General features: G+C 35.9%; 1 protein-coding gene across 2 annotated transcripts; it reads left to right on the top strand.

Annotated features, from left to right (window-relative positions):
• The first annotated feature begins 215 nt into the window (after nt 1–215).
• LOC121408318 (ribosome biogenesis protein bop1-B-like) lies at nt 216–12835 on the top strand. 2 transcript variants are annotated; one of them, XM_041599742.1, is made up of 14 exons: nt 216–312; nt 1859–2008; nt 2454–2558; nt 3437–3628; nt 4468–4619; nt 5350–5569; nt 6440–6685; nt 7026–7187; nt 8469–8619; nt 8896–9215; nt 9495–9680; nt 10389–10491; nt 11195–11387; nt 12529–12835. In XM_041599742.1, the coding sequence occupies exons 1-14, from the start codon at nt 247–249 to the stop codon at nt 12680–12682; spliced, it is 2400 nt and encodes a 799-aa protein (XP_041455676.1). In that variant the 5' UTR covers nt 216–246; the 3' UTR covers nt 12683–12835. The 2 variants fall into 2 exon arrangements, with proteins under 2 accessions (XP_041455676.1, XP_041455675.1); XM_041599741.1 differs by having other exon boundaries at nt 1859–2012; nt 2455–2558.
• The last annotated feature ends 3294 nt before the right edge of the window (nt 12836–16129 follow it).

Below are 16129 nucleotides of genomic sequence, written 5' to 3'. Positions count from 1 at the left end.
ATGTTTTCATCATCTTTTGTTTTAATTGTTCTTTGTTTATACATTATGTGTGAACCAGTGAAAAAATAATTTCTTTTATGGAAAATAAAGTTATTCAAATAATTCAATTCAGTATTTTACTAAAGATACTATATTGAAGAAAAATACTGTCTAAAGGTAAAGACTTCGGACAGTTATTGTTTTTGTTGTTTTTTTCCTTTTCGTTTCAAACATTATCGGTACGGTATCTGTTAATGAGCATGCACGATGTCGGCTACGACTTCAAGAAAGAGGCCCGCACGTGGCAAGGCAAATGATGACTTGGAAGAAAAGGTTGGTAGGATGTATTTTAAATAGTTGAATTTCAAAAGTAAAGGAATGTGTTTGAACACTTGTGTAAATGTAGAAAGAACGTGAATGGACGAAGTCAAGATATGTGGAATGAAAAACTGACGGTGACCACTAAGGAGGCCATTCCCATTACCGATTTTCGCGATTCTTGTGCACACAGATTAAACAGGGATATCACGTTTCCGGGAAATCTCGTTCGAATCGCACATACACCAAACCGCCATGTAATGGTATGGCGTGTTCATTCAGTTGGCTAGTCAGTGTGACTGTCTTTGTCCATGCTATGGTGAGAGTAGCCAGGAGCCTCCTAGAGAGTAAAAATCATTTACTAACGAGTAACATATCCTTACTCTCACCAGAGCCAGGAATTGCTTCCCATTATCTGTGTGTATCACCAAAAAAACCCTGAAACTTATGCCCCTGAGATTTAATTCTACTTTTCTCCTAACCTAAGAATCTTAAGAATAAGATGTAGATCTAGCCCCAAAAATTAAATCATGTTACATGGGATACAACTTAATTTCCAACATTTCTACATTATTGATTTCATTTTTAAACAAGAATTCATTTTAAAAAATGTTAATGGAAAGACGGAAAACTTGCTACCGCTTGTTTATGTTGCCATCTTGATTTCATTTTCTTTCGCTTGGCGATAGCATGCAAATCGTCAGGTAGTAATGGTTTAGATACCTGACGTTAGTCATAGTTCATCATACTTAGTTAATACATTATTTTCTACAGATTTTGAATATTCATTAGATCTAGAGTAACTGCATCTGTGCATGGCCGAGGGTTGGTGTGCTGACTCCACTGAAATCACCAACACAAAGTTTAGACATGTATGATGGTGGGCCCCAAGTCTGCGCACCTAACAATTTGAGTTAAGATTTAACATGAATTTCTTCTTATTTCACAAAATCTTTCAGTTGATAATGTTCCTTACATTATAATGAGTTAGTGTACCAAATATCTCATAAAAATGTGAAAGAAATATATGATTTTCTTGGAAAAAACCTCGGGCAGTCATTTTCAAATTGAAAAAAAAATGGTACCCCATGTCTGCGCACTCATTCACTTTGCACACGATTCGGGGATTTTGATGAGAAAGGCTGCATTTTGAGGCTGTCACATGAAATGCCCTGAATTCATTATTTTTCCACCATTTTGAGTCGGATTTTTTAATGAATACCTGTTTATGTATTGCATGTGTAAAGTTCGTGTTCGTTGCGTATCTTCTTTTACTAGAATATCGCAGATACGCGGATGCGCAGACTTGGGAGACCGCGCAGACATGGGGGAACTGACCATACACTACACATTCACTAACATTCACTCCCACACTACATAATCATCTGGCAACATGGGCAAAATCACAAACAAAAAGTGAAGTGAAAAGTGAAAGTAGACAGTCCAAGGTAAAAAGAAGCATGAAAGCTTTATGACTCTACATCCACGCAATCCAAGTAAATGTTTGCGCACCTGCACTTAAATTTATTATTCTATCTGTTTTTATTTTCTGTTGTTAAAGTTCAACTTGTTCGTAGATGCTCCTGCAGATGAGGAAGAGGATGATGACAGCACTGATTCTGATTTATCTCAAGAGAGTTTTACAGATAGTGAAGAAGGAGAATATGACCCGTTGGCAAATTTCAACGATAGTGATACTGATGGAGATGATGAAGGTTAGTTTCCATGTACCACTTCATGGAATTATATTTCCTTTTCAAATTATGTAAATGCCCCCTACACAAATACCTTCTCCTTATGCAGTCAGGCCTGGAAAAATATCCAATATATACCAGGAAAATTATTCTATGCATTTGAATACCTTTCCTCATCTTTCAATGTTCTGCAATTATTTTCCTCAGGTTGGCTATGCATGCCTGGATAGCAAGTGCAATAAAGGTGTAGAAGTAGCACCCCCCCCCCAATAAATTGCATGGGGGATGATGGTACAAAGTATAGTTGGGAATTAGCAGGGTAGGGAAAAGAGCCACTGCAAAAGAAATATTGATCACCCTCCCCATGATTTTTTTTCCCCTTAACATTGCAGCTAGTCATTCATTCACCAATTGACAATCACTACTCGAACGATTAATTGTTTTGTATTTTTTTCCTCTGCAGACTTCAATCCCAGTGATAAGGATGATGAATCTTTTTCCGAGATGTCAGAAGAGGATGATACGAGTGAAGATGCCGATGATGAAGAAACTAACGATGAACCTAAGGTAATCATGTTTTTTGTAATGTAATACAGTCTATTGCCATTTCAATTCAATTTTTATTAAATTTTCATTGTTATGCTTGTTGGATTTTTCTCTGTTTATTCAAATAATTCTTTTTTGTTGGGGTGGACTTGTCCTCTAAAATGTTTATGAACCAGATTTTGTTTTGACAAAGTGTAAGATAATAGGAAGTAGACAAAGTAAAAATCAGACCATCTGGGCATAAGACCAAATGACAGATCAAGGGAGTATTAGACCAAGTGATCGTTAGACTAAATGGTAATTAGATCTGCCAGTAGACCATGTAGATACAAACTTTTTGTGTTTTGTCAGGAAGTTGCATTTCTTGGAATCCTGATGGAATAATAAGATGTGTCAGTGACAAATAAAATCAATTGATTATTTGCATATTTGAGTCAAGGACAGCTGCAAATGACATATTTGAGAGTCAAAAGGGGCCTAAGCTTTGGATCCTAGCAGAATCTTTGTCGGAAGCAAAACATATATTTGAAGGATGTGGAGATATTTTACAATATATGAAATAGATGAAACATCTTATCAGAATGATAAATGTATGTAGGTACTACCAAAAACATAGACTTGTTTTGAGGTTGATAATTTGCATCTAGATAAAGTCATCTTCATGATAAAGATCGGTTTCCAAATAAACTGAATATGAATTGTTGATTTGGAGTTGTCTAAACAAATTTAAAAAGAGTGTTCAGTTGATACAAATTTGTTTCTGCTTTTTGTATGACCGAATGGTAGATACTATTTTATATGAAAGATGTTTACTGCTTAATGTCAACCCTCCTTTTGGTCACTGAATAATATATAAAATCAATGACTTACAAATTACTTCTCTTTTATAACTGTCACAGACACTCCTGAATAAAGGGAAGCAACTGAAGAAAGGCAAAAGACAAGAGCTTAATAGGAAGAAGGTAGTCAAGAGCAATGATGTCACTGACAATTCCTTGAGGTCAGCTGATGCAGGGGAATCCCCCAAAGAACCTTTGGACAACCAACCACCTCAGAGCAATGAATATGAATTTGATTCATCGGATGAAGAGGTTTGTTTCTCAACATGCCATTCCATCTAATATCTAGTGAAATTGAATTAATCCGTTGAATACTGAATTGTGATATTCCAACACACTTTGTGCAAGGATCATCTGGTTGTGGTAGGCAAGGAATTAAGAATATTCCCTTTGCTGTCTTCCTTTTTTTTGGGGGGGGGTGGGGGTCAAATTATAGGCTTGGATGGTATGGGTAGTGGTGTAATAGGAAAGATGAATACTGAAATGTCATCAGGATGTTAATAAAGTGAATCAGAATGGAGTTGAACTCCATGTTTTGTTCTCAATTTCTATTCAGAATTTTCATTTTAAACAAAAAAAATTATAAAAAATGAGGTATATAATATGGTAGCATTTGAATTGACAATGTGGACAATGTGAAAAAAATGGCAAAAAATGAAAGAGTTGAAGTTCCATCAAACTGTTTCATTTATTAACAAAATGTCTTGCCAATGTTCACCAGGCAGTCTTGATTGAATATTTGTATATTATTTTTCTCTTGCCGCAATTGTGTAAAAGGTGGTAGAGGAATGTTTATGCAATGGCCATTTTATCTCCATATGCTGTTATGCCTGGGCCCCGTCTTACAAAGAGTTGCAATTATGGAAAGCATGCAAAGTCAATACCGGTAGACTGTATAAAATACATTTTTGTTCAAAAAAAGATTCTGGGTATGAATGTATATCCATAGATTCATTGATTTCTTGACAATTTGGTGTGTTCTCCTTTGTTAACAAAGGACATTTTGCAAATTTCCTGTAGAAAAAATTATGACACTGATTGATCATGACTCTTTGTAAGACGGGGCCCTGAATTTCTCTTTGATCATACAGGACATAAGGAATACAGTAGGAAATATCCCCATGGAGTGGTATGAAGGTTACAAGCATCTTGGATACGATGTCAAAGGTCAACGGATCGTCAAACCAGAAGGAAGAGATAAGCTAGACGAATTCCTCAACAAGATGGATAACCCCGATTATTGGTTAGAAATTTTCATCCTCTCAAAAACAAGAGTTGTAAACAACCACTTATTGTAGATTATTATGTAAGACGTATGATGTGTATATCTAAAGGAAAATATCAATTTTTGTGATTTCAATGAGCATATGAAAGTTTGCCAAAAATAGAAAAATAAGGAACACAGTTATGGCTATTTGGAAAATGAGATCGCTGAGACTATTTCTAATTGGCCATTTGATAAGTAAATTGTGACAAGCGGTGTGGACAACTCTCCCATATGTCATATACTTAATTATTGTGAATTCGTAGTCAGCTAATATAAGCACTTTTATCTTCAGGATGGTATTTCAAATGGAACATAGATAGTATACTGTTAGATAAACATTCCCCCCTATCAGTTATATCGGGAGGAGAGACCTGCGGGTCATAGTGATTCAGTTTGCTTTTCGCCTCCCAGGCACAGGTGACGCCAAACAAATAATAATAATAATGAAAAAGAAATGCTGAGTAAAACGTTTTAAAAGATTGAATTTTTGAGGAAGGGTTGATTATAGGAGGCTTGTCTTGATAGCTTGGTAAAGATGTCGGTAACTGATTCTGTTTTGGGGATTGTTAAAAGGAGGACTGTCTTTGATTAAAAGCTTGGTAAAAGTGTTGATTAATTGATCACGTTTTGAAGGTTGTTTATAGGATTACTGTTTTTGATAAATAGCTTTGTCAAATGTTGGTATCCGTTTTGTAATCATTTATAGGAAGACTGTCTTTGATAAGAAGCTTGGTAAGGATGTGGTGCTCAGTGAAGAACAGTTATTGACCATTCAACGAATCCAACGAGGCTTCTATCCCGAGACGACCTTTGACCCCTATGAACCATACATCGATCATTTCACTTACGAGAAGATGATCCATCCAGTCACCCGGAGACCGGCTCATAAACGAAGCTTTATTCCTTCACTCACTGAGAAAGACAAGGTAAAACTGTTTCCTACTTAATCTGATTTAATGTGTTGAATTTTAGACTAATCACTATTTTAACATTTTCCCCTCTTGTGATGTATTTGTGATTATGCGATCTGGTATTTCAATATATGTAATGGCAAAGTCTGGCCCATTGCATATTAGCTACTATTATAGCAACATTGCCATCGACTGACTTCATGAATCATTGATTACGATTGGCTGTTTATATTATTACCATGGTAGTTATGATTAGATGGCAAAGTTGCCATAATAGAAACTTAAGTGCAATAAGGCCCCGGTGAATGTGGTAAACCAACCATAACACCAAACTTGTAATGAAGCTGCATTTGGAATATGATGCCTAGTCTGTTGAAACTGATATTAAAAAGAGTCCATCTTAATTTTAATATGAAATGTCCCCCTTTCCAATACCAGTATCTAGTGATTTGAAATTTTGTAATTTTTTTTTCTAGTTGGTTGTGGTTGTTTATCTCTAAATGAATTATTGTGCTATGGTAATGAAATATATAATACAATAAAAATTATTTCAAATTCAATGGGGTAAATCTCTGGTATACTGCTCAAGGAGTGGTGATTGGGCTTGCCAGAATCTTTTGACTTGGCTAAGAGGTATTTTAGGCAATTACCATTCTCTTTTGATTTGTAGAAATTCACATCCTCCGGAGATAAAAAAATTATTATGATTTCTGGTTTCACTGTCATTGTCATGACTGTTTACAACATAAATGTTGATGTCGCTCTTTATTAGGATATCAATATATGTGATCGATGATATTCTAAATCGAGCATTTAATGATGGTTGTATTAGACTCTTTACTATGGAGTGATGAATAAATTCTCCTTATTTCCCATTATCCATAGGTTAGCAAATTGGTTCATGCAATAAAAATGGGCTGGATGAAACTACCCAGTGAGCTGGAAGCTGAAAGAAAGAAGAAAGAGGAAGAAGAAAAGAAAGGACCAAAGTTTTACGATTTGTGGGGTAAAGATGACGAGACCAAGATCACCAAACGTCATCATGCTCACATTGCTGCTCCTAAGATGAAACTACCGGGTCACGAAGAATCTTATAATCCGCTTCCAGAATATCTTCCAACTGAAGAAGAGGTAAGTTTGATTGATCAAATTTGTTTATTAGAATAATACTAGTAAAGATAATATTAATAATATAATTTCAAAATTTATAGGACCATTTGTACTGGTGTTTCAAATGGTACAGATAGGCTAAAAATCTGATGACTTGTAAATAACAGTAAAAAGAATACATTTTTGAAAATATAAGAAAGGTGGTATGGCTATATGTATGATAACTTTTGGTTGTTAATTTGATATTTTGATGTACACTTCACATATGCAATATATAAAGTACCCTTTGGAAAGGAAAGGGGATAGTTGGGTCAGTTTTCGTACTTTCTTATCTTTATTTTTTTCTGTTTTTCTTGCATAGATCCTTGCATGGAATGAACAAGATGCTGATGAAAGAAAGATCGACTTCATTCCAAAGAAATATGACTGTCTTCGGAAGGTGCCTTACTACCCCCGCTTCATTCAGGATCGGTTTGAGAGATGCTTAGATCTATATCTATGTCCTAGGCAGAGGAGAATGAGGGTGAGGAAAAATTTGTCACTGGTCTTTTTGATTGATTGATTGATTGATTGACTCACTGGTCTTTTTGATTGATTGATTGATTGATTGATTGATTGATTGATTGACTGACTCACTAGTCTTTTTGATTGATTGATTGATTGATTGATTGATTGATTGATTGATTGATTGATTGACTGACTGACTGACTGACCGACTGACAAAAAACTGTACAAAATATATACATTCAAAGAATAAAAAGTTTATGATTGAATTACATAGTGAACAGGTATATGAATTTGAAATAATAAAACTTATAAGAGAAATATAGGAAAAACAAAAAAGCTTTTAAGGTTTTCAGAATTGTCTCATATCAAGCTGAAACATTTATGATGCTTTCCAACCTGTTTGTGTCTAAGATAAGTTACTCCTCGGGCAATTCCTAAAATAATGATGTACATCTGACCCCATTTTTCCATGAATTGCTGAGCCATTGTCATTTGAGAACATTACACCCTTGTAATGGTTAAAAAAAATCACTTCAGGAAGATCCCACCACATGTAGGGGATATTTGGAATGTTTCATGAAAGGGTTTGTTGGACATGTCATCTGAAAAGTCCTTTTTTTCGAAGGTTGCCATAGTAACATTGCTTCTCAGCCAATCAAATTGAAGGAAAGTTGTCAGATCTGACAGCTTATTATCGGATGAAAAATGTTGATAAAACACTGCCAGATGTACGTATTTTATGGAGTCGCTCATTGGTCAATCCAGAAAAGGGAATGAAAAGTAATTTGTATTTTATTGTTGTTGTTTAGTTGTGATGCAACCTTTGGATTGAGCAATATCAAATTTTACATTTAGGTCAATTATGGTAACAAGGATGCAATCACTGGTAACAAAGATCTTAGAAGTCATAATAATGATAATAGCTGGATTTATATAGCGCTTTTTGCCTGAGGATAAAGAGTGCTTGCTATTATTACCCCGGCTTTAGCTGAGCTACCATCACCGGCGCTCAGTGCATGCAAGGAATTAATCCTGCCGGGTACCCATTCACCTCACCTGGGTCGAGTGCAGCATAGTGTGGATAAATTTCTTGCTGAAGGAAAACATGCCATGGCTAGGATTTGAACCCACAACCCTCTGTTTAAAAGACGAGAGTCAGAACCACTAGACCACAACGCGCCCATATTATTGTTAATGAACTGAAGTCATTGTTTATCAGAAAGTTTTATCTTGTGATAACATGAGGATTGTTTGAGGAATCTACTCCCATTTTAACTTTGTAATTTTTCTTTTGTAGGTACAAGTTGAGCCAGAAGAGCTACTCCCTCAGCTTCCAAGACCAAAGGATCTTCAGCCTTTCCCAACTACTCAAGCTGTTGTATATGAAGGTCATAAGAGCTATGTCAGGTCTATCAGTACGGACCCCTCAGGACAATGGTTTGTCTCAGGTATGAGCATCATAAAAATTAAACATTTCCTCCTGAATATTGTTTAAGTCAAGTTTGTGCTGTTTATACTTGTTTTTATTTATTTCCTGCATGGGCAATGTGTGAAATCAGAATAAGGAATTAAAAAGGTACACCACTGCAGGGTAGAATAATTTTACAGTATCTTTAGAGTTGTTAGCAGCATTGTCCTTTTGGGCAGACATCATTTTTCTTGCCTGTTGTGACTTAAGTTGATTGCCGTATCTGATATATGGCCTTTCTTGGAATGTACAACAGGTTCAGACGACAAGACGGCGAGATTTTGGGAGGTGTCTACGGGACGGTGCATGAAGACCATCGAGCTGCCAGATACTGTCCTCAATGTTGCCTGGTGTCCAAACCCAGCTGTCTGTCTGGTAGCCGTGTGTGCAGAGAACAGTATCTTCATCATCAACCCCCATCTTGGTGATAAGATGGTTGCTTCGGGAACAGACAGGTTGATAGATGGATACGAGAGACCGGAGGAACTGAAGACGTCACCCCTGGTGGAATGGATTGCGGTGGAAGACGAGGAGAGGAAGGAAGAAGGATTCAGGTTACAGCTCAAACATTTCAAGGTGAGTATGTCAATATAAAAGTTCTGATGGAAGTTGCAGGAAGTATCCTTGGGCATTAGGTCAGATTGTATTCTGCATGCTAAGAATCTTTCTATAGGATTTGTAAAAAGTCAAAGTAATGTAACAATACTTATAAATATGTTGATTTTTTAACTTAAACAACTTAAACTGCAATGGCCAGTTGTTTGGATACAAGCTGGGATATAAGTAAGAAACTTGGTATGAAAAGGAAATATGAACGTGTAAGTGATGAGAATGAATTGAATGTTTGTAATGCAGGGAGTGAAGCAGGTTACGTGGCACGGTAAAGGAGATTATTTCTCTGCTGTGATACCAGATGGAGGAAACTCATCTGTTCTGATCCATCAGCTATCCAAGAGAAGATCGCAAACTCCATTCAGGAAGAACAAAGGACTGGTCCAATGCGTAGCCTTTCATCCTACTAGACCATTCTTCTTTGTTGCAGTAAGATTATGATTATGTTATCTGTTATGTAATATTGCTGTTCTTGAATAACCCCTTTTTTCTCTGGAAAAAAAAAAGAAAATAGGGAAACAATTACAGGATTTAACGATTCAAAACTAGAAAACTGCAAACACCGTATGAAAATTATAATGTTAGAATGGATAGGTTGAGTGGTTGACACATTTCTTAGGTGAGGTTAGCATCAGGGAATTCTTTGTATTGTATGAAACATCTGTTGGGAAGGTAAAAACTGTCATAATGAACTTCCTAATTATTTTCATGTTAAATAAGAAGAGTTCCACTTGAAAGGATAATCTTTATATACATTCATATTCATGTCAAGATGTGACTGCTGAAAAAAAATGTTAAGACTAAATATTTAGGTATCGTAAATTCAAGTATCATAAATTTTGTTCTTTTGCCTTTGATTCTCAGCAGACTGGAGTTGATTTCTTATAATTGTGTATATTACAAAACAGAGCATACAAATGTGTTGATGTGTCATAATTAATATCTTCCAATCATCTTGACGATTTCTTGCACAATTCTATCTTACAACCAGACGTAAACTTTGCATTATTTATCAACTGCAAATCAGCTTTCTGTTAGACTTTTGGTGATCATAATTAATCATTGATGGGGGGGTTCACCCACCCCTGATCATTTACTTGAATGTTTTGATGATGTCCTGTTTTTTTTTTGTTTCAGACACAACGTTTCATCCGTGTGTATAATCTGTTGAAGCAAGAACTTACAAAGAAGCTTATATCCAGTGCTAAATGGGTATCCAGTATTTCAATACATCCAGCAGGTAAGAAGGTTGGAGTCTTGCATTTGGTCAACTGTGATATTTTTCTTGCCAAAAGATTTAAACCCAAATCCTTTAGCTCCAATAATGCCCGTTCCACATAAAATCCTGATTTAAAGAGACTTAAGTGTGGAACGCCTCTGTCAGTCTCGCCTGCATTACGCGATTCAATGTAAAACAAACTGAGATCCCCTACACACATTCACTTAACAATGTAATACTTAGGTCGTTGGCCGCATGACTTTTGACCTTCGCAATGTGACCTGTAATTTCATTCATCTATTTGCAGATACTTAATTTTTTTGTTTTCGCCGTTAGATAAGTAGCACCTATGTCTTTATTTTGCTATGCAGGCGAGTCAGTAATGTGTGTTCTGGGCTCCGTAACACAAAAATTAGTGATCAATCGCTGAATGAACTGACCAATCAATATCAATGTTACACACACACGCGTATTAGGTTTAAAATACTGACCAAGCACCACTCAGTGCGGTTCTTTCATATTTGCAATTACAGAGCCCTGGTCATGGAACACTTCAGGTATCATTCTAAGGTCCTGGCATTGTTGTCTTTATGTGGCACACAGATGAATAAGTGATAGACATTAATGGAAATTAGTTTTGTATGATATGATTTCAATTTCATCTTTACAGATGTTATTCAATAAACTTCATTTCATTTTTTTTATTTGTACTTTTCTCCGATAGGTGACAATGTATTAATAGGAAGCTACGATTGCCGGGTATCATGGTTTGATATGGATCTATCTACCAAACCATACCAGACACTCAGACATCATAGGAAAGCTGTGAGGCAAGTCAACTACCATCATCGTTATCCACTCTTTGCTTCGGCATCGGACGATGGCGTTGTCTTGATATTCCATGGCCAAGTCTACAAGTAAGTATTGAAACGGGAAAACTTGGTTACCTTGTCAAAAGTCAAGAGCTGTGTCTTTCGTGCGGGAATTCCGCAACCGGGCTTTTATTACTGATTCTCACAATTCATCATACACATAACAATGGAGAATGCTGGAAAGCAGCCAAGAAAAGCTAGAAAAAGCCTTTATCGCGTGATTCCTTTGAAAAGACATGGCACAGGCTTGTGACGAGGTACCTTACCGCACGGCTAGTGACCCTTGTGCATAAGTGATACCCCAAAATCCCCCGTTTCAACAACAGTACCCGAATTGAATTTGTCTTAAAATAATGAACTTTGCATTCAGATGCTTGCTAACAAGTATAATCAAAGATGACTATTCAACCTTTCAAACAAGATTTCATCTTTTCACAATCAGTTTGGTTTTTAATGTGTAGATGAGGTAGTATTGGCAGTGCAGAAGTGGAAGTCCATTCTCACAGACTTGCGCACTGTTGATAGTACCCCATTTATGGCGAGTCAGCCCTGGTCTGAAAAGACCTTCAAAAACAAGTAGGCGAAAGTGATTGTGAAAAGACGAAAATTTGTTTTAATTGATTTCTACCAGTGGGATGAATCTCTACGGATATCGGGAATTCAACCTTGATTGATGGGAATAAAAATGACTGAAATCTCATGTACAAAAAAAGAAAGGAAGATTTTGTTATCAAATGTTGATGATCTTTTGATTTGTATCGTAAGAATACCTGTATGCTGTTGCAATAAATTTGACATGCAGATGATTCTTCCTATATCAAATCCCATGGGGTCACAAAAATATGTTCAACTTCTGACAAAATTTGACACACAGGTGATTCTAACTACATAAATCTCTTTGAACTGAAGAAATTTGTTCAACTTGTGATGACATTTGACATACAGGTCATTCTAACTGTATAAAGTCTCTTGGAACCGAAAAAAAATGTGTTCAACTTACAATGATATTTGATATACAGGTCATTCTAACTACATAAAATCTCTTGTGACGAAAAACAACATTTTGCATATTTCATTCTGGAAATCGCTTTACCTTGGGGGATTATTATTGTTTTAGACAGTTGACTTATTTAAATTCTAGTGTATTTCCTATTGTCCACTCCATGTTATATTTTTTTCTGTGCAGTGATCTACTTCAGAACCCACTGATAGTACCAGTCAAGGTTCTACGAGGTCACGTCATAACAAACGGTCTGGGTGTCCTTGCTTGCGAGTTCCATCCAAGTCAGCCATGGATATTAACTGCCGGAGCGGATGCAACAATTAGACTCTTCACATGATGACCGTGTCTTGGAGTGGCGGATCCAGCTGGGTTAGATGAAATACCATTTCACAGAACATACTACATGTGCACAATGATGGACCTATCCAGAGCATTGTGTCTTATCTGGCTACATGGATCCATCCATGGTGTCCTGGATTTTAAGTCCTTTCTTGTTAGAAACACAGAGTCAACCGTGGATATTAAAGGCTGGAGCGGATGCAACCATCAAGCTCTTTACATGATGATAGTGTCTTGGATCTTTCACGTGGTAACACTTGTTCGAGCGAATATTCTGCACATTTACAATGATCACATGCAGTACTCCAGCCAATTCCTAGACAGAAATATTATCCAAAACATGTTCTGGGACTCAAATGGTACCATTAAAGTAACTTCCATGACATCCTTGATTTTGATCAGCTGTTGATTATTGTCACCCCTCTCGAAAAAAGCTTCTGTGAATTACATGTATCCTGTTCAAGCATGCTGCTGTCATTCGTCAATAAATATATCAAAAGATGGCACATAAAATCCATCCGTGAAGGGATCAATCAATCGTATTTATACCACTGGAACACAAATTTACAATAATAGTAATTCAACGTAATGGAACCCTGATCTACATGCCCCTATTACATAAGAGCTTGTGCTTGTACATGAACCATAGCCCTCGTAAGGTTTAAGCGGTGGGCAGTGCCTTTTGGATGTGAAAGTAAATTATAATGATAATATTTGGGTGCTTTATACTGGTGTTTCAAAGCGCACGGGTTGGCAGATTATAATAATATACAGTTAATCCATTAAAAAAAGAAAACAAGTTATGAGGAAAGGTGAGTGACGATTTGAAAATTTCCACGGAGGGAGCATTTTGGATATGAGTTGGGAGTTTATTATCATACTTTTTAGACTGCCATCATCAACATAATAATCTAGTTTTTGAAATGTCATAACTTAGAACGTATATGGAGATAGTTCATGACACTTGAACATTGGGGTTATCAAGTATCACTGAACACCCTGCGTAGTTTCAAGTCACATGACCAAGATCAAATGTCCTTTAGGGTCAATGAAATTAGATCATGTTGGTGACTCAATATTGGAACTGTAACCAAAGTTAAGGTTTTTAATTGTCACCGTAACTTAAGTTTATGAATCTGGTTCATGAAACGTGGACATAAGGGTAATCAAGTACCACCAACTGTTTTGCACAAGTCTTGGGTCACACGATCAAGATGAAAGGTCATTTTAAGTCAATCAAATAACTTTATTATCATATGAATGTTTCTTTTCTGAATAAATATTTATTAGTTTCAAAGTCAGTGCTGCTGCTATATTGAATCACATAGCAACAAGCATTTGAAATCCAGTCCACCTTGCACAAGTTCATTTTTACTTGTACTTGCAAAATAGCTACCATGCAAGATTTCTTGTATCCTTATTTTGTCTACTTGTTTTAAAGGTCAAGTCCACCCCAGAAAAATGTTGATTTGAATCAATAGAGAAAAATCAAACAAGAATAACGTTGAAAATTTTATCAAAATCGGATGTAAAATCAGAAAGTTATGACTTGTGTTATGCTTGTTGGATTTTTCTCTTTCTATTTAAATCAACATTTTGTTGGGGTGGACTCGTCCTTTTTACATAATACTGTGACTGCAGTATGTAAAGAAAACAGAAGAAATAAAATGCAATATATTCAATTTCAATTTTGTATTGTGTTTAATTTGTAGAAAATAAATACTATAATTTTAGAAACAGAAAAACAAAATACACACTGTAAAACAAATATTTGCACATTTGATGACATGTTGGCAAATATAGTCAGATTCGGATTAAATAGTCAGAATTTGCAAAAGATTTTATGAAGCTAATTGCATATGCATGTCCACTGAATTTTGTTACTTAAATGTGCTTTAAACCCTACAAACCCTGAGGTGTTCTGAAATTGCAAGGCCGGGGAAGGGTTTGATATGCTCCTTTACCCCTCCTGGCTCCGGATCCCAGCTGTTGCTTGCGCAAAGGTAACCAAAAAAAGACAAGTACCTTGATTGCAACATAATCTCTGAAATTTAAAATTAATGTACCAAAATTACTCACATTTTATTTTTGATTATGCTAAAATCAGAATTAATTTATAAATCTTAAGATAATGCTCTCTAACTACTGATTTTGGGTTTGGACACCTTCATAGGATTCTTATGAAATGTATATTAAAACATGGTTATGTTTACTTAATAAAACTTTATGAAGTATTTTAGTATTTTTATACCCTCACAAATTTGACCGTAAACACGTAGTTTGCCTAGCGAAATACATATCATTTTTCTCATTATTTTAATGTTTGACATCCCCTATTACATTACGTACATAACATGCTCTATCTTGAAAAAGAAATCCTTTGTGTGTTTTGGGGAGGGTCACACATGGTATCCACTCACTTGTCAATGGAAGTGCCCCCCCCCTGCTGGATTAATTTTGGCTCCATAAATTATTTACATTGGACCTGACATGAATTAATGTTTTTGAGCAATGTTGGGTCCAACATGGACTACAAAATGTGTAACTTTGGAACTGTGTACCCGGGCGTTCAAAATTTGTGCCAGACTTATAAGAAATCACACATGAAACATTGATCTCTTTGCATAACAGATTCGTCTAAAAAATTAAGACTTGCCTGAATTCAGACCACTCAGTCAAATACTGTCATAGTAATAAGACACAGATGAAACCATTTCTAACTAAAATTTGGTTGATTGTAATTCACAACATTTTAAAATCATGAAATATATCAATATGTATCATGACAAAACTGCATAAGATACTGCTTTGGATAAAAAAAATGAAATCACTTTTCAGATATTCCTGCATCCATACACTAAATAGAAAATCACATGTCGATTTCTGCGAATAAATTTATTTTATTTGAATTCCATCACAGTGCAAGCAAATGTAATTTCAACCCTGGACGTGAAACCTAATGATAACAAATGTCCAGTAAAATCTAACGATCTGGGGCCCGTTGCAGAAAGAGTTGCGTTTAAACGCAAGTCAAAAAATCAATCGCAAGTCCAAAATGCGCGTTGTTGATCAATCAAGTTGCGCATGATTTTTAGAGTTGCGATTGATTGCAACTCTTTCTGCAACGGGCCCCAGGTGCATCTCATACATCAGACAGAATAATCATTTCACTATAGCTGACAACGTTTAATTCCAGAGCATCCACACTCCCACTGCTGTACAATATCAAGTTCATAACAAACAGTGTGGGTAGGAATTTAAAGTGATAACTAACAGCAAAGCTCCTTGAAAGCAGAGTTTTTAAAGATAAATTCCAGTATTGGTAACGATCTCAAAATGACTTTTTACAGAATCTACTACAATGACCACCCAAGTGTCTGTTTGTATGAATAAAAAATATGTGCCAAAGGATTCTGGAAGAAATTGTGTAATTGCTGAGAAATAA

This window comes from Lytechinus variegatus, chromosome 2, assembly GCF_018143015.1.
Source record: "Lytechinus variegatus isolate NC3 chromosome 2, Lvar_3.0, whole genome shotgun sequence".
Lineage (NCBI taxonomy): Eukaryota > Metazoa > Echinodermata > Echinoidea > Temnopleuroida > Toxopneustidae > Lytechinus > Lytechinus variegatus.
This window is presented reverse-complemented; position numbering and strand designations above follow the sequence as displayed.